We start from the raw sequence: 19,531 nt of genomic DNA on the forward strand, positions 1-19,531 counted from the left end.
AGTTCAATTCCCAGCAACCACATGGTGGCTCACAACCATCTGTAATGGAATCCGACACCCTCTTCTGGTGTGTCTGAAGAAAGTGACAGTATACAGAGTACTCACATACATACAATACATAATACAGTACTCATATACATACAATAAATAAATAAAGCTTTGAAAAAGAGGGAGGGTTAGGTCATTTGCCACAGGGACACATGCCAAGGCGAAAACCTACCTGCCACTAAAGGTTTTTTTGCCACTTTGCTGCTCCTGGGCACTACCAGGCTCCTGTGTCAAGACAGTGGGATCTACCAGAGGCACTTGTGTGTGTGAAGCTCCTGTGTGGACCAGAAGTAGCTGGAATGCCTTTGCACTCTGCCGCCTTTCCCAGTGTGGGGCTGTTGGCCCTCTCTGCTCCCCACAGCCTAGAGCAGCATAGATCCCCTCCTAGAATTCACTCCTCTGAGTCAGCCCTGAAGAACTGTTGCCAGTGAACTGATGACACAACCTCCATGCCACCCAACCAGAGATCCTTTTACTTAATTCCGTTCCATGGCTTTTTAAGCATGAGGTGCACTGGGCAGATGTGGCTTTCATCTGCTTTATTTTGTTGTATTCCTTTTGGTTGGAATATTCAATATCTCTGAATTTCAGAAATACATCCTTCCCAGGTCCCAAGCTGTGGCCAGGTTTGGTTTGCCTTGAGTTCTTGAGACAGGGTCTCACTCTGCATTGTAGGCTGGCCTGAAGTAGACCCATAGCCTTAAATTCAAAGCAATTCTCCTGTCTCAGCATTCTGAGTACTGGGATTATAGAAGTGAGCCTCTAGGCCCAGCTGTCAGGACTCTTAAACTTTAGAATGCTATTACATCATACATGTATCCTGAGAAATTCCATCGAGTTCCCACCATGTTATCCAAACTCAAACAGGATCTTCTCATGAGCCACAGCTCAGTTGTTTATGACTTTGCATATATCTTAAAGCCTAATTGCTCTGAGCATGCATTCTGGGGCTTGTGGCCTTCTGTAATGCCTGAGAGATCCTCATAAGGACAGGACAGTACTTCCCCAACATCAGCTGTCCTGTCCGGATGGTTCGGCTTGCTGCTTTGCTGTGTCTGAGGTTAAGGAAGTGAGCTCTAAACTCATCCAATCTGCCATTTGATGACTGAGTGTTCTGAGCTCTTACACATTCTCCGCCTGAACTTTCACAACTGTCAAATGAGTAATAGCAGTATGGCCTCATCAGAAGCTTGGCCTGGAAACTGGTAGGACAGTGCCTGTAGTCACCAGTCTGCTGATGGAAGGTGGTTTGCAGGATTACCTGCTGTGGGAGACGGTTGTGTGGCTGCTGTGAGTCCATCCCCCAGGTGTCCTGAGTGAGTGCAATCCTGAATTCCCTTCACCCTGGTCTTGTGAGTGCTGGTCCTTATGTTCTACACCATCAGTATCTCCATATCCATGCCATCTCCTTCCTCACTTCTCTTCCTCTCCCCTCTCCTCCTCTCTCACCTATCTCTTCCCATTTCTGGATAACTGAAGCAAAACAGAATGGAAGTCATTCGGCCATTTCTCTTGTGTCTTTGAAGGATTTTCCCTGAGTCTCTCCGATGGCTAATGGCTACCCAGCAGTTTGAGTCAGCAAAGAAGTTGATCCTGTACCTTACTCAGAAGAACTGTGTGAGCCCTGAGAGCGATATCAAGGGGGTGATGCCAGGTAAATACAATGCACTAGTCAGGAAGCCCGAGGGATGCTGGGTAGGTATGATGCTCTGACCAGGGAGCCTGAGGGATGCCTTTGTCCTGAATAACTGTCCTGGCTAATGTTTGGTCTATGTCCTGTGCCTGTGTGGTTTGCAAAGGTTTGGAAAGGCAACCATGGATGCTACGGCCTCAGAGTGAAAATAAACTGAAATTCTCTCCACTTTCTGGGAGCTGGTTTCTTTTGCAATCAAATTGAACATGCTATCATGTTCCTTACAGCCCATACGAAGCCAGAAGCAGAATGCGAGTTGGATACACACCTGATCTTTATCAGCTGTATTGGCTTTGTGGAACCCAGTGCCTCCTTTCCCTGACTGCCTACCAGGTTTAAAGCCTTGGCTCAGGGCATGGATGGTATTAGTGACCTCTCTTCTTGAGTATGATCTTCAAAGGGCTGCCATTGTCTATTTATGGCCGTGACCTATTTGTTGGCCAAGGGAAGAAATGGAAGCACTCACTATTTTTGTACTGTGGTTCAGACCCATAGAATTCTTGTGAATCAGGGCATCAGCAGAAGCTAAGTGGGGCTTTCAAGCTAGGAGCCCATAAATGGCACCAGGAAGTTCTTCACAGCCAGGTTCCAGAATCCTCCCTGATGTGCCAAGATACTGACCTTGTAGATCTGAAAGAAACCCAAGGAACGTTTACTGTTGGTGAGTTCTGAAAGAGATGCTAATGCAACAGGACCTAGAGAGTCTCTTTGGAAAACAGCAGCTTTGACCTACCATGTTAACCTCAAGACCTGTATGCTTTGTAAAATCCCCTAGGAATGTAACGCATGGGGGGGGGGGCGGAGAGGGAAGAAGAAAGGATGAGAGAATGAGTGACTTGACTGTATGAGAATCATGTGATGATCATTCATTCATTCATGACTAAGATCTCTATTAAGCACACTTCTCCATAGTGTGTGCACAACACACTATGTGCCTGACTCTTAAGGAGCTCATAGATGGGGTATGTACAGTGGGGAGGTCTTAAATGTACTCTTAATAAGAGGAGTAAAGCACTAAAGAGGAAGGATGGAGGGTGGAGGCTGCAGTCAAAGTGACTATGTAAGCCTGACTTTCAGAGAGGTGTGCCATGCAGGAGAATGTAACTTACAGGTCCCCATTTCCACTGGAGAGGGTGTGAGCCACCTTGATCTTGAGAGCTCTTGGTACCCAATGCGCTTCTTACTGGATGAAGATATGGTGGACTCTCATTGAGATATGGGGGTACAACAAGGGTAGCATACTGCTCTTTCTCTGTGCCCAGGGCACAAAGACTGAGCCACAACCACTTGTTGGGTGAGATGTGGTCTACCAAGTCCTTTAGCTTAGGCAGGAAAAGTCTGAGCTTTTGGTCAACCAAAAGCTCTGAATTCCCTGGAACGAAGGGTACAAACCAAGGCTGGTCTACTTGAAGAGTACCGAATGCTGGCTTTTCAGAGGGCCATCCGAGGCCCCCTTTCTCAGTAGCAGTGCCAGTAAATGACATTCAGATCATAGTAAAAAGCTCAACTCATTCTTAATGGTCCATCCTCTATGCGGTATGCACATGGACACATTTCTTCACAGCAGTGTGTTTCCAAGGGATGCTACAGTGCTCCTTGACTGTAGATGAGGAAACCCTGGCACAGAGGGTTGGGCTGCTTTTCCAGGGATCATTCATCTACTAAGGACTAGTGGAGCAGGAGTTGAACACTTCTAACTGAAGTGGCTTTACTGGCTGCTGAGAAGGGGGTGAGGACCACGAGACGTGGGAAAGGATGCTGTCAAGGTGCTTTGGGGGCCAGGAATGCCTGGTTTGGACCATCACATAGCTTCCCTTGAGCAAGCTTCTATTCTCAAATCTCATTGTACGTTTATTGCTGGCCTCCTAATTAAATCATCACACTCCTCTTCTTTCGGGTTAAAACATTATCTGGGAAAAGCTTGTTTTCTCAATCTTAATTACACTGATTCAAGTCCCTATTTTTGGAAAGTGATATTAGCTCTCCTCCACCCCCATTTCTTTGCTTATGAGTTTGGTTGGTGTTTACTTCCCTTCTGGGTCCCAAACTGGGAACCAAGTAAGAGATGACTTGAACCCCTTGGTGACTAACAAAGAGGGGAAAGGCTTTACTCTTAACCGGGCTATGTCATCATTAGGGTAGTCCCTGTGGGATGCATATTCACCCTGGATCTCTGTGCCGCCCCCCCCCCCAACTCTCAGATGCATTTAGACAAACAGTATGATAAACTGTCCAGGACCTGGGGGAAGTTTATCTTCTCTGGGACTTCCAACTTCCTTAGCTAAGAATTGCTTCTCCACCATAATCTTCAAGCTCCTGGGCTCTTATCCAACTTCTTCTCAGCCGTACTCACTGCTCTGTCCTCCCCTCCTCTACCAGCAGCCCAGGAGCAAATGCAGTCACATCGTCACCTGCTCCGGGCCTCAAGGAGGCCTTATATATAGATTTAGAAACCTTACCTAATGTCTACCTCCCCCCATGTTCTTCCTCCCCATGGGCCTCACCTCAGAAAAGTCCCATTCTCTCAGACCCATTCTCCCATCCTCAATGCTAGCTCCTCAAGCTCAGCTCAGCCATCATACTCTAAACAGCTATGCCCCTGTCTCAGCTGCAAATAGGAGTTCCTCAATATTAACATCTACACCACAAAGTCTCTGCTGCAGAGCCCAGGCTGTACCTCAAAGGAGCCCCATGGACAGCAGCATTGCATAAATATTCATGACATACAGAACCCAGGGCTCCTACAGCCAAGAAGAGGCAGGACTATTCCTTAGGGTGTCTCCGGCCAGCAAAGTGCCTTAGGCTAGAATGTAATAGTGAGTGAGGGAACCTCAGGCCCTGTTAGAGCATGCTAGCATTGGGCTTATGCTAAAAGAAAACCCAATCTCCCAAGACTTCCCATTTCTATTCTTTTAACGCTGTCTTTAGTTTTATTTGAGAATGAGTGATGGTCTTAGCAAGTTCATGTGAATTAGACACTTGGGTGTGTTCCCAAATGTCCTCACAATGTCATGATATGCCATGCATGACAGCTCTCCTTCCCAGGCCTGACTCAAGATTTTGAACATTCACAGTGAATGTAAAGACTCTGCTGCTTCTGTGTTGCCAGTAGCCCACACAAAAGAAAGGAAGGCCAGCTAACCTTCTGTCAGAGGCCTGCTTAGTGCCTAGCTTTCAGTGAGAGTGAGACAAGTCAAGAGACACAGGACAGAGACTGGTAGACCCAAGACAAACTCCTGAGAATGTCTCATCCTTCTCAAAGTCCCATGGGGAGGGGACGGTGAGGCCTAGAGAGGTTGAACAGTGAGTTCCCACTTCTAATATTCTCCCTGGGAAGAAGGGTCACCCAATGGAGAAAGACCATGTGCATGACCTTTTTCTTCTCCTCGAGGAGAGCAGTATACAGGGAGCATGAGTCATTTGACCTCTGTAGGTCACCTCACTGGGGAAGCAATCAAAAGTCAGTTGTGACCCAAGGCTCTTAGAGTCTGACCCAAGGCTCTCAGTCCCAGGGAGGCTGCCCAAGGAATGCTTTCATGGCCTCTCTCTGCTGCTCTTGAGAAGATCCAGAGGGACCAGAACCTCTTCACTGTCTCCTGCATCCAGGGCTTGGAGCATGCGCAGTAGCCCTGCCATATCCTCAGGTTATAGTATAATGACCTGAATTATACTATAAACACTGTTGCTAACCGAGTGCCAGGACTGCCTCCATTGGTGCCTAAAGCCATGGATAGTGCCTGACTCTAGACAGGCTAGTTTCCCCTATAAATACAAATCTACTATAAGGTCTAATTTACAAATTAGGCATAGGAAATGATTACTAACAACTAATAACAAAAACCAGAGTAGTTATGACAATATACTTTATGAATTTCTCATCTCTGGAATTTCCCATTTAATATTCTCATGCCAGAGTTAGCCTTATAAAGCTGAGACCTCCATTCCTATGGGCAGCCTTTCCAAGGAGGTAAAGAAGAAACACAGAGCTGAGCTTCTCCCCAAGCTGGGGGAGCCTCACTGCTCCCAGACCTAGGGCACTGACCACACCGGTCAAGGAAATGTGGGGCAGGGCTAGACACCTCTGATTTGCCAACATTAAGTCTGCCTGTGTCTCAGTGTGACATTCCAACTGCACAGAGCCAACAAGGCTGAGGTGCTCTCCTCTGAGCTCCAGAGAAGCAGCCCAGTGCTCCTGTCTTACCAGCTGCCTGCTACCCGTTTGCTTTTATTTCCTAATACAAGAAGTTTGGGGCAGTTCCGATTTCCACGCGAAGGCTAGAGAGACAAGAAAGCTCCTTATTTCCAGTGACCTTGCAGGGTGGTCTCAGCAGTTAGCTAATGCTTCCTACAATTTGGAATGTGTGGGTTTCATCCCAGAAGACAACACAGGAAGCAGCAGAAGTTGATGCTCTTGATGATGGGCCAGTGGTATGAGTAACAGAGACGCTGACAAAACATCAATAGAGCTGGAAAAGTTAATTTAATTCCCTTGAGGATAATACGATTACAGCTGTAGACTACAGTCAATTCTTAGACTGGGCTCTAGGGTTTAATGTTATTTAAAACAAAACAAAACAAAACCTTCAGGTCATAATACAATTGCCATAGCTTCTTTAACATACTGTTTCATCCACAATAATTCATTAGCAGTTACATATAGACCACCAGGCTCTGAAGGCTTCCTCTGTCCCTATTTCCACTGACATTTTTAAATGTCTTACTTTGGAACTATTTCATGTGTATGGGAAAGGTAGGACAGTACAGAACTTTTCTATACTCCCGACTCAGTAACCCCCATTGCTAGTGTCTAATATTACCACAACACATTTGTCAAAACTAAGAAACTGAACACAAGTATACACTGTTGCTAACCAAGCTACTCAGCGTTCCCTCACTATCGCTGGCCCCTCAAGCTCCAGGGTTCTGTCCAGGCGTGCAGTTTGCCCTTACCTTGCCACTGTCTTCTCTGGTCTTGACAGTTCCTCAGTCCTTCCTTGTTTTCATGACCATAACAGGCTTAGGGGCACTGGTTCCTTGTTGACTCTAGGAAGCATCCTTTCTGTTTTAGTTTCTAAGGAGAGGATGACTCCATGAGGACATGCCAACCAGCAGAAAGAAGGGCCCAGAAGGCTGAGTGTGGGCACTGTGTGGCAGCCGTACAGCATCTTCTGCCTGGGCGTTTCCCATGTCCTGAGATTCCCTGTTAGATTGCCAGACCAGCCCTAGGCCTGGAGTAACCCCCAGCTAGGTTAGGGTAACTTACCCTGGAGCACTGCTTGACTGGGATGAGTGCAGAGCCGGGATGATCCTGACAAGTGCCTCAGTCCCATAGCTTCACTTTGTCACATCTCTAAGCCGAACACATTGTCCGCCTTGTTCTAGGAATGGAGCCTAGGGCTTTGTGTCTCCTAAGCACTGAGCTTAGGAGGCATTCCCCATTCCCCAAGGAGTTTCAGCTGTTAACTGAAGCATGCACACGTTGTGTGTGTGTCTCTGTGTGTGTCTGTGTGTGCATGCATGCACGCACAGACACACACACACACACACATACACACAGTAGTTCACATCCTCTAAGGACAGTGTGTAGCTTCAATTCTAAGATTAAGGTGCATATGAGCCTGAAACTTTGCAAGCTTCTGAGCTGTGAGTGACATAGGTGGATGCAGAAAGAAATCACTTTGTGTGTGTTCAGGACATAATTTACACATGGGTGACCTAGACTCCCATCATAGAGCGATGTGGTCAGGCAAAGTGAACGGAGCTTGTCTGGTTGTGCCTTGCCTGGTTCTTTGTAAGCAGGGCTTGGGTGGAAGTGTACGTTGACAGTATGCTTTACACCCATTCTGTTCTGGTGGGAAAATCTGTCTGATGAGTTATCGTCATGAACACATTTCCAGCCAGAGAGCCTAGACTGTTCCCCCTGGCTTAAAGGCAAAAGGCTTGCTCCTCTCTGCATGGTCCTGGATGGGGAAACCAAAGCTGAGTTTTCACCGTGTCTGGAACCTTCCATCCTGCTCAAGCTCGTGCAACTGTCTCTTTCAGAACTAGAGAAAGAGCTTTCACGGAGGCCCAAGAAGGTGTGCATCGTGAAGGTGGTGGGGACAAGGAACCTGTGGAAAAACATCGTGGTTCTCTGTGTGAATTCGTAAGTCACGTGTATTTCCCTCTCTGCAAATTTTATAAGAGAATAAAATTTTATAAAATTTTAAATTTTATAAGAGAATATAAGTGAAAATTTTATAAAATTTTAAATTTTATAAGAGAATATAAGTGATTTTGTAAGTCACATGTATTTCCCTCTCTGCAAATTTTATAAGAGTGACTCTGATGGTCTCCTTCCTCCCAGTTCTAGGGAACTCTGAAAAGGTGGCCTCACCTTGTGCCTCTTAAACTAGGAGCCGTTCCCAAGGTTGGGGTTCCTGGCAGTGTCTAGGGAGAGGGGCGGCTTGAGCCCATGGAACCTCGGCCAGGGCCCCGACCCAGGCTCCCTCAAGAGGCCTCTTCCCACAGCTTCACCCCTGCCCGCTGGGTCTGTAGCTCACTCAGATAGTCTCATAGTAGCCCCCAGGGCTGGGTGTGTACCTGGAAGTCGGCCCTCACAGCTCTACAGCTCCATCCTCTCCAGCTGCACAACGTGGACCTTTGGAAGGAGAGGTTCGGACTTTTGTGTGTCTGTGAAAGGTCTTGGGGCTGACTTCAAGTAGAGAGGCTAGAGTTGCAGCTCCCGTTCTTTACCATTCTCCTTTTAGAACAGCTTGGTGAAATCAACAATTCAGTTTCACTTTTGAGATAAAAAGGTTTCACTACCCATTAACAGAAGAGTGAAGATCTAATTGAGGTGAGATCCTACAGTACTTACTCTACTGTAAGACACATAGAGGGTAGACCCTGCGCCCTCTCGTCTCTTCTTCCTACCAGCTCTGGCTCAGTGGTCATCTCTCCACTGTCTAGTCTCAGGGAGGAGCTAGCTAGCTAGCAGTGATAATGTCAATAGAATGACTCTGCCAACTTTTGTGTTGCAAAAATATCACAAAATCAGGCATAGATGAGTTTTCAGGTTTGTGATGCTTGTGGGGCAAAGGGATGAACACCCCTATTTTGTAATCTCCTGTTGTGGTCAGAATTAATTTCTCCGAGTACAAAAGGTGATCACTGTGAGGTGGCAGTACACCAGGAAGGAAGGAAGCTCACATGGGATCCCAGGACACTGAAGCACTCGAACCTATCGCTAGACTATAAAACAATCACACAGGAAAACTGGGTCTTTACAGAGGGTAATGCAGGAGACTCACATCCAGCCAACAGAGGGTAGCTTCCCTCTGCGAGGGGCGGGGCCTGTTGCTACTAATTTTCCTCAAGTTTGGAAGGAAAGGACTTAGATCTCCCTGCTATGTGAGAGGGGAGTAGCAAGGCCTGTAGCTCCAGGGTGGCACTGACAATGAAGAATGGGTTCTCATGCATTCCATAGGAAGCTTGTCCTTGAGAACTGTCTTAGTCAGGGTTTCTATTCCTGCCCAAACATCATGACCAAGAAGCAAGTTGGGGACGAAAGGGTTTATTGAGCTTACACTTCCACGTTGCAGTTCATCACTAAAGGAAGTCAGGACTGGAACTCAAGCAGATCAGGAAGCAGGAACTGGTGCAGAGGCCATGGAGGGATGTTTCTTACTGGCTTGCTACCCCTGGCTTGCTCAGCCTGCTCTCTTATAGAACTCAAGAGCCCAGCTCAAAGGTGGAACCACCCAAGGGGCTCTCCCCACTTGATCACTAATTAAGAAAATGCCCCACAGCTGGATCTCATGGAGGCACTTCCCCAACTAAAGCTCCTTTCTCTGTGATAACTCCAGCCTGTGTCAAGTTGACACACAAAACTAGCCAATACAATTGACCCCTTGTCAACTTGACACACAAACACATCACTATTAAGCCTCAACCCTTACTTTCTTATTTAACCCCAAGATCTAAAGTACTTAAAAAGTCCCAGTCTTTACATATTAAAAGTTCAATCACCTTAAAATGTCCATTATCTTTGAAATTCAAAGTCTTTTAAAAATTCAAAATCTTTTAACTGTGGGCTCCACTAAAATACTTTCTTTCTTCAAGAGGGAAATATATCAGGGCATAGTCACAACCAAAAGCAAAACTCAAACTCCAGTGGTTCAATGTCTGGGATCCAACTCACAATCTTCCGGGCTTCTCCAAGGGCATGGGTCACTTCTCCAGCTCTGCCCTTTGTAGCACACAGCTTGTCTTCTAGGCTCCAGTCGCCTGTACTCCACTGCTGCTGCTGTTCTTGGTGGTCATCTCATGGCACTGGCATCTCCAAAACACTGCTGACTTCTACTGTAATTAGGCTTCACCAATATCCTCTTATAGGCTCTCTTCATGGTGACAAGCCTCTGCTCCTATGCATGACCCTTTCAAGTCCTGGGCCATCAATTGCAACTGAGGCTGCACCTTCACCAATGGCCTTCCGTGGCCTCTTACTGTGCCAAGAGCCTCAGCTACTCTTCATGACCCCTTCATGCCTTCAAAACCACTACTCTTACACAGTACCAAGTCCAGCCACAGCACAAAATACAACTGTGGCTATCTCTGGAACACACTCTCTGTGGTCTCAGAAAACACTTCCAAGAAGATTTCATCTCAGTGATGCTGGTCTCTTCTTAATCACCGCTAATTTCTTAGCTCCAGCTAACCAGCATTAATAGTCCCAGTAACACAAAGGTTTGCTTTAGTTGTTCTGGTATCTTGTTACTCACATCTGATTCTTCAGCCCCAGCTAACCAAAACCACAGAATCTTCACAATCAAAACATGACCACTGTAAGAGTCTTTAATCTTCCCTCTGAAATTTCACAAGCCAGGCCTCCATCTTTTGCACTGTTCTTAACATTGTCTTCCAAGCTCCTACAGAACTTTCCACTAAGTTCTTAATATTCTAATGCCTTTTCTAGGTCAAAGTTCCAAAGTCCTTCCACAGTCCTCCCCAAAACATGGTCAGGTTGTCACAGGAATACCCCACTCTTAGTACCAATTTGTCTTAGTCAAGGTTTCTATTCCCGCACAAGCATCATGACCAAGAATCAAGTTGGGGACGAAAGGGTTTCTTGAGCTTACACTTCCATGTTGCAGTTCATCACTAAAGGAAGTCAGGACTGGGACTCAAGCAGATCAGGAAGCAGGAGCTGATGCAGAGGCCATGGATGCAGATGTTTCTTACTGGCTTGCTTCCCCTAGCTTGCTCAGCTTGCTCTCTTATAGAACCCAAGAGCCCAGCCCAAAGGTGGAACCACCCACAAGGGGCTCTCCCCACTTGATCACTAACTGAGGAAATGCCCCACAGCTGGATCTCATGGAGGCACTTCCCCAACTAAAGCTCCTTTCTCTGTGATAACTCCAGCCTGTGTCAAGTTGACACACAAAACTAGCCAGTACAAGAACCTTTCGGAGCCCTAGAAATACTTGTCTGAGCATTAGCAGACCCTAGGTCTATCCCACCACATTTTCATTCCTGTTGTCCAAGGCATGGTAGGATACACATTGCCCACTGGGTTCATATGCTCACATGGGGTAGCAAGGAGATGGACCTAGTGTCTTCATTTGGCTTGGCATCTGCCTGGTTTTTCCTCCTAGCTTGGTTGCATGAGAGCCAATATGAATAAATAGGTAGCTTTCTGGATGGATCCCAATTTTTCAGCACTCTGAATACTCAAGAAAGGAAGCAGAAACCCAGACAGGCAGTGTGGCTCGGAGGCAGTCACCAACCAATCAAGATACGCCCTATATCTGCTGCTGATGTGCCAAGTGGACATGACCATGTTCTCGTGCTGACGAGAATTAGAGCAAATTAGCACACAGAAGGTGCTTTGCTACACTCTTGGTGAACAGAGAACCTCAAGGATGTTTCTTCGATGTCTCTTTGCATTTAACTCTCTCTCGGGTCCACATGTAGTCACAGCCTGGTTTCCTCTCACATATAAGATGCTTCTCTGTCAGTTATCCCTAGGACACCAGGCAGCGTCTTACCTCAGAGCATGCCGCCCAGCCTCTCAGTGTGTGTGTGTCTCCTGCAGGCTGACGGGATACGGGATCCACCACTGCTTTGCAAGAAGCATGATGGGTCACGAGGTGAAGGTGCCGCTCCTGGAGAACTTCTATGCTGACTACTACACCATGGCCAGCATCGCACTGGCCTCCTGCCTAGCTATGTGTCTGGTAGTCAAGTTCCTCGGGCGCAGGGGAGGGCTGCTGCTCTTCATGATCCTCACTGCCCTGGCCTCGCTTCTACAGCTTGGGCTCCTCAACTGTGAGTAGGCTGGAGAGGGGAGGCAAGGCCAGAGTGCTGGGGAAGGGAGCTAACCTAAGACCAGAGGACTTGGCAGGCATGGCAGCTTTCTGTTTCTGTAACAAAATACCTGAGACAATCAACTTAAAGAGAAGAAAGGTTCATTTGGCTTACAGATTTGGAGTTTTCAAGCAGTCCATGGTTTGTTGACCCATTGGAACCTGTAGCAGGACAACACATGAAAGGAATGTATGGCAGAAAAATCCATTTGCTTTATGGCATATAAAAACAAAAGAAGGAAGGGGTCTAGAGCCCTAATGTCCTCTTTGAGAGCATACCTCCAAGTGCATGACTCCGCGTGCCCATGAGGCTCCCATTCCTAAAGGTCTGCTTCTCCATACTGCCCTGGGTGGAGACCAACCTTCAACATATGGTCTTGGGGGGGAGGGGGTTTTGAAGATCCAAATTATAATGGAAGGACTAGATAAGACTTGAGAAAAGTTTTCTATGTCCCAAGTGGTCATTCTGAAATCAATAGCCAAAAGCACTTGCTTCAGGAAGGACAGAAATTTAGTAGAACATAGTAAACCAATATCTGCCTCTGAAAACTGCTAGGCCTCCCCTCTTCCTCCCACTCACAGGCCTATGTCCCCAAATAAGAGCTCTCTGGATGCACTATAACTCCTCAGCATCCCAAGCCTGTGTGTCCCTGTAAACATGGCTTCACTATGGTCAGACCATTCATATGTGCCTTTCTCACACAAGGAAGGCAGATATGTCCTTCTTCAGCAATACGGAGGGGAGTGGGGACATTCTTCTTGGGACACAGTTTTTCTATCGATGCTCCCAAATTTATCATTTATCAAAGTATTCTGTAAATGTCACCTGTCAGCTTAAATCTAGAGAGCCCATTTAGTTCTTCATTAACCTCTGTGCAATCCTCATAAATAACCACTCACCTAAGTACTGCCTCCTCCCCACCTGCCCAGAGTGCAATGCGGACCGCTAGCATCTTCTCATGCCAGACCCCTTCCCTGGGACAAGCTCAGAACACTGCTGGGGAACAGGTGCCACTGAATACCCCTCTTTGGAGAAAAGCTTACCCCAGCTGCAGAGTGAGACTTACCTACTGTCCCTTGTACCACCAGTCACAACAGCCCTGGTGCAGACTGGGTTATAGTAGAGCCAGTTTCAGAAGCAGGTGGTTCTCCTAACTTAAGCATGTTCTTATCTATCTGCACGTACTGAGCAATAACCAAAATAAAAAACTAGTAGCCCTGGGTGGACCCTGCCTAGGTGACCTTTCAGAAAGCTTCTGTCCAGCTTACTCTGAGGCAGATATGGCAGGGCCCCTCAGCACCCAGAGTGTTGATACCCACCCACCCTCTTTGGTATTGAACAGGAATGCCACAGGGACTCCTCTGGGCAAAGGACAAGCAGTTACGAAGAGCTGGGTTCGGAGAAGCATAAATGTGGCTCACAGTGTGCAGGACCCCTTGGCACAGACCAAGAGCACCACTTGAATAGCTTTCTATGCAGAGAAGCTCCGCTTAGCTCTGCTTGGATCCTCTCTGCAGGATTGTGTCGTCTCCCAGACCCCGTGGCACAGAGGCCCTTAGCCCTCTCTTAAAACAAAAAGGTCTTTGTTTAGTCCCGTGTGAATTCTCCTGCCCAGGCAGCCAGCACCAACTCAGACTTGAAAGGAAGTTCACTTAGTAACAAGTCGTGTGGGAACACTCGGCAGCCACCCTGTACCTAACAAGCCTTCTTCCTCTCTCCCACTCTTGTGTCCCTGTGTATGCGGGTGCGTCCATCCCGCGGTTCCAGTGATCGGCAAATACAGCCAGCATCCAGACTCAGGTGAGTACTGAACATTCTCCTTGTGCTTCCTTGACTTTTATGATGTCCACACAAGAGTTACCACAAGGACTCACCAACCGGTTTCTGTTTCCTCTTTCTTCCACTCTTTGCCCTTCAAGAATTGCAGCTGAAGTTGGCCGTAGGTTGGACACTATAAGCATATATTTGTATTCTCTCTCCCCATCTTGTGCTAGAGAAAGCGACTCATGTCTCCCTGGTTTTGTGCAGCTTGGCGTGCATGCCCTCCCAGTCCCCTGATCCAGCACCAGTGCTGTTTGTCCTTGGACAGCAGCTAGTCGGGATGAGAAGGCAGGCGGGTTGGGGCGTGGTCTGCTGTGCTATAGGGAGAGCCATTATCTCCTCATGACTCTTGCAAGCTTGCTGCTCTCCAACTGGGGAACAGCAGAGGTGCTGCCCTGTACCCCATGCTGCTATGGAACCTGCTGGGCCCAACCAAACCCATGCCACCAATGCCTATGACAGCATCTGCCCTCCATGCAGCCCTGAGGGAAACTGAGCTGAGCTTAAGCACAACCCCCATGCATGCCAAAAACTGTGTGCAGTTCTGCCTCGTGCTAGCTAGGATCCAGTGCCATCTGTAGGCATAGAGACGGCTGAGTGCTTTCCCTCCCTCGGGGCCCATGTATTATTCCATTTGGGTCATGTGTGGTTTTGTATACTTAAATCAGCATTGACTCTGGATTGGGTGGGTCCACTCTGAGGTGGCAGTCTGGAATCCAAGGCAGATAGTGAGCACCTTAGCCCGGTGGCAGCAGGAACACACCTTAGCCTGCCTGGCATAGCTTCTGGCTGAGGAATTCTACAGGCCACTGTGAGCTCAGCATGCTTGGTGTCCAAGGCACCAACAGACACCAACAGAAGACTGCTTAAAGGGCTCCAGGCTCCTCGGCCTAGAGGAATGCTCACCCAAAGGCCAACTGCGTGCAAACTGGTCATCAGGGAGGAGGGAGCTCCTGGGATATCCCAGGCTTCCCTTCCCCTATCCTCGTTCCAGCTTCCCCCCTCGCCTGGCTTCTGTTCTCTTCCTTTTCCTCTTACCTCATGGTCCCCTTCTTTGGATTCTCCCCCAGGGATGAGTGACAGCGTCAAGGACAAGTTCTCCATTGCGTTTTCCATTGTGGGAATGTTTGCATCCCATGCCGTGGGGAGCCTCAGTGTGTTCTTCTGTGCAGAGATTACTCCCACAGTGATAAGGTGGGTGACGGGATTATGCAAGGCCTTTTCTCAGATCTCTAGATTGGTCCTCATCTACAGAGGCCTGTGTGTAAGGAACTGTCCTCAGTTCTGCCCTACCTTGGCTGCAGGACCAGGGTGTGGTGTGGCATGCAGGACATGATGGCTGCTTGACTCACAGTCTGATGATCAGCTCCACCCTGACTCCTAAGGTCAGGTGGGAACATAACCCTAGGTCCCATCACGACAGTTACCGGAGGCATGGAGACAGGGAACTGCTTAAGGTACAAGAAACACTGCAAGGAATAGAAAGGGGAGAGACAAGTAAATGACTCTTGCCAAGGTCCATTGAGAGACTCAGGAACTAGCGATTTAAAAAAAAAAAAAAGGTATACAGACCCCCTATAATCCTAGATCCTCAGGAGGTTGAGGCAGGAGGGTGGAGCCTTCTAAGCCAGTATGGCCTACACAGGGAGACCCCATTTCAACAAAAAGGTGAGGGCAGCGGATGTAGTTCAGTTGTATGAGTAGGGCACATAAAGCCCTGGGTTCAATCCCTAGCACCCCATAAACTGGATGTGGTACATGCCTGGAGTCCCAGCACCTGGGAGGGAAAAGGCTTAGAGAAGTCCAAGGTCATCCTAGGCTATACAAAAAAAAATATTTTAAAAGAGGCAAGGTTAAATAGAACCTTTTTTTATTCTCTTGCCCTAAGAAGCTGATCACTAATCCAAAATTGGGTCAATGATTTAGTTAAGAAAAAAAAAAAATAATCAAGGTAAGTAAGATAGCACACCCACAGACCTGGTAGAAGTTTGCCTTTCCTTCATACCTTCCTAAAAGGTCTTAAGTGTTTGTAAAGTGAGATTTTTATCCCTGGGTGGTGGCCCATGAAACACAGCATTCAATCCCACAATGATTGTATTATTGTAAAAATTATAACATTTGAAAGAACATCACTTAACTGCATCCCCTCTACCAGGTCCCACAGATTGAATGTTACTAAGCTGAAAATCTGACATCTGAAATGCTCCTAATCCCCAACATGGTTTGTTTGTCTTGACATGGCAACAAAAAATTTTATGCCATGAAATTCTGTTTCATGGACAAAATTGTTGTAAATATTGTATAAAAATGGCCTTCAAGTTCCACAAGCCATACATATAGAAGATGTAAACAAATCTGTATTTAGATTTAGATCTTCCCTCCTCCAAGATATTGCATGATGTATATGCAAATATTACAGATTCAAAGGTGCAAATTCTAAAAGCATTTTGAGTAAGAGACCTCAGCCACACTTGGCATTTGTGACTTACTGAAGGGCTGGCTGTGAGTCATGTCATGCTGGGCTGAGCTCCTTAGTGGAACATCATTAGCATTTCTAGAGCACGTGCTTTTTTGAAACTGTGAGTGTGGGCAGTTATTCAGCTGCGAGCGGAAGCCCAGAAGTCAGCATGATGACATCCTTCAGAAGAACACGCAGACATTCCAGTTCAGATGGGACTCAGAGAGACTAATTATTTTAAGCCCTCTGGTGCTGGGAGGACTTGGGGAGCAGGTAGGCAGGTCTGTGGCCTCCCCTCCTTGCTGACAAAAGAATTTTCTCATGACCTCATTTTGACTCATTCTCTTGAATTTTTACAGCACAAACCAAGGTTGCTGATTATTGGTCCCTGTAATAAAATATCTCATCATTGTATATTTAAGAAAAAGCAATTAGGTATCTAGTAAGGCCTCTAGTTCCTGTTTGAGCCAAGGCCAGGTGGACCAGAAGCTCCTTTTGTGTCTGCAATTGCAAAACACTGAAGGAGCATAGAACTTTACTCTTTCCCCCCAGTTAAATTCCCTCCTTTATAAAAGAATCTCTCAGCTGGAGTGCAAGTGTCCACTAGTCCTGGGTTTCTCATGGCCACTGGCAGCCCATTGCCTCTGGGGAGGGCGCCCCTTAACTCTGGCCTCTCTGTCAGTGTGCTAGCAACCTAAAGTGGAAGAAATATGATATCCTTTTCCTCTTTGATGCAAATCTGGAAAAATTATTAGAGGATAAAATTTGAACAAATACATTCTAAAGTCCACCTTGCCAAGATGACAAACTAGAAAAATATTTGGCCCTCAGTGATATTTTGTACCTGCAGTGGGTGAAAGGAAATTGCAGCCAGTTCCAAGCCAGGCTGGAAGAGTCGCCATGGGAACTCTTCCCACTGGTGTTTTGTGCAGCTTTTTCTTGCAAATAAACCCATGAAGAATTCCCATGAGAGTCCCAGGATAAACATGCCGTTTCCCCACCGCCCACACCACACAGAAATACCCAAGATGATTGAAGGTGGGGTCCATTGGCTTCCTCTTTCTTATGAAAGTCTTACTCTGTTCTACACTATGTTGAAAAGTGTTCATAACAGTGTTCTTACTCAATAGAGTTTCTATTACTGTGATAAAACACCATGACCAAAAGCAAGTTGAGGAGGAAAGGGTTTACTTTGCTTAAGCTTCCATATTACTGTTCATCATCAAGGGAAGTCAGGACAGGAACTCAAACAGGGCAGGTAAGGAGAAGCAGGAGCTGATGCAGAGGCCATTAAGGGGTGCTGCTTACTGGCTTGCTCCTCTTGGCTTGCTCAAATTGCTTTCTTACAGAATCTGGGACCAGCCGACCATGGATGGCTCTTACCCACAATGGGATGTGCCCTCACTATCATCAGTCACTAAGAAAATCATCACCAACTAACTACATTACATCAGTCACTAACTAAGAAAATGCCTTACAGGCTTGCCTACAGCCTGATCTTATAGAGCTATTTTCTCAATTGGGATTCCCTCCTCTCAGATAACTCGAGCTTGTGTCAAATTGACATAAAATTAACCAGCACAAACTGCAAAAATTAAGGTGCCAGGAACAAGAAACTGAACATATACCAGGAACTGTTTTCTACACAAATTCATGATAATCTGTTTTCCTTTGGGTGGTAGAGGCTAAAGCAATGGCTCTCAACCTGTGGGGTGCAAGCCCTTTGGGGATCTCATTTCAGATATCCAGCACATCAGATATTTATATCATAACTAATAACAGTAGCAAAATTACAGATACGACATAGTAATGAGATGATTTTGTGTTTGGGGGGTCACCCCCGCAACATAAGGAACTATATTAAAGGGTTGAAGTGTTAGGCAGGTTGAAAACCCTTTGACTCGAGGGAACCTTGTCTCAGCAAATTTCGTTCAGATGATTACAGGGAGCCACTTAGCCTCGGCCCACTGATGTTTACACTAGCTCAGGAGCAGCGTCCACAGTTCATGTCCTAGGCTTTAGGCACTAGTTGAATGGAAGATGAGCTAGGAAAGACAGGTTTCCATCCTTCCTTCATAATCTCTCTCCTTGTCTCGGGCAGAAGTGACAGGCACTCTAGGAGGGTGCAGGTGGTGTAGCCAGTGGCTGGTTCTGTGACGGCTCGTCCTTTCTCTCCACTGTTATCTGGGATCCGAAAACAGGAGCTCCTGTAGCCCACAATGGCTTCCTTTACCCACAACAATGGGACAAGGGAACAGAAAGGGCAGGTGCTGGTGATGCTAACAAGCTGGTTCAAGGTCTACAAAATTCCTCACAAATTTGTGGAGCCCTGGTCATGGACTGTCTGTCCTTGCCTTGAGTACCATCCTAGCTTCTGATCCTCTAAGTGCTGTTTGCCTGCTGCTCAGGTGACTCCAGCCGTTTACTTTAGTCCCGATCATTTGCATCAGACCGGCCTTGAGACCTTCCCCTCTGAGCAAGGTCCCTATGTCTGTCTTCTGCTCTAATGATGCCTCAAGACAAGATATCATACAAAGAATGATTTGTCAGCCATCCGCTGATGGATAGCATCTGTTTATAGAAGTGATGCACCTGAGTGTGGCTCAGTGGTACGGGGTGTACTAACCATGTACACAACCCTGGGTTCAATCCCTAACACCCGTACCCAATAAACTATGCCTACTGGCATTGTGCAGTTCTTCCCACTAACCCCTACATACAGCAAACACACATTTACACAGCATTTGCATTGTGCTAGCATTATGAATAATGGTAAATGATGCAAAGGACATGCAGGTTCCATGCATTACCATAGCATTTTCTATAAGGTACTTGAGCATCTAGGAGTCCTGGTAACAGCCCCTGCCAGATACCAAGGAAGAACTCTATATATAACTCCACAAACTGTGATTCCTGTTACTGTTCGTACCTGGATAGTTTTGCTAGTTCTCCATTTCTGTGACAATGAGCACAATATTTGCTCATCCTTAACTTCACAGAAATGCAATCAAGAAAAGCTAGAAACATAAAGATGTAAGTAAAGCATACATAGGGGTATGTTCATACTTTTGTATGAGTTGATGGTTCACATTTATTTCTGAGTCACACTGTCACACTTTGTTCCCCGCTAGTGAGGCTACCCATTGGCAGTGGTCAGAGAGTTA

The 19,531-nt window shown here is 46.8% G+C and overlaps 1 protein-coding gene across 2 annotated transcripts in view; it reads left to right on the forward strand.

The window, feature by feature from the left end:
- The window catches only part of Slc22a23 (solute carrier family 22 member 23), a 167,781-nt gene that overhangs the window by 139,374 nt on the left and 8,876 nt on the right, over positions 1-19,531 (forward strand). For both annotated transcript variants that reach the window (XM_052156889.1, XM_052156890.1), the window contains 5 exons: positions 1,575-1,702; positions 7,784-7,886; positions 11,817-12,049; positions 13,856-13,888; positions 14,980-15,103. In XM_052156889.1, the coding sequence (XP_052012849.1) occupies positions 1,575-1,702; positions 7,784-7,886; positions 11,817-12,049; positions 13,856-13,888; positions 14,980-15,103 (621 nt within the window). The remainder of the gene's footprint in view (positions 1-1,574; positions 1,703-7,783; positions 7,887-11,816; positions 12,050-13,855; positions 13,889-14,979; positions 15,104-19,531) is intronic.

Source organism: Apodemus sylvaticus, chromosome 14, assembly GCF_947179515.1.
Source record: "Apodemus sylvaticus chromosome 14, mApoSyl1.1, whole genome shotgun sequence".
Lineage (NCBI taxonomy): Eukaryota > Metazoa > Chordata > Mammalia > Rodentia > Muridae > Apodemus > Apodemus sylvaticus.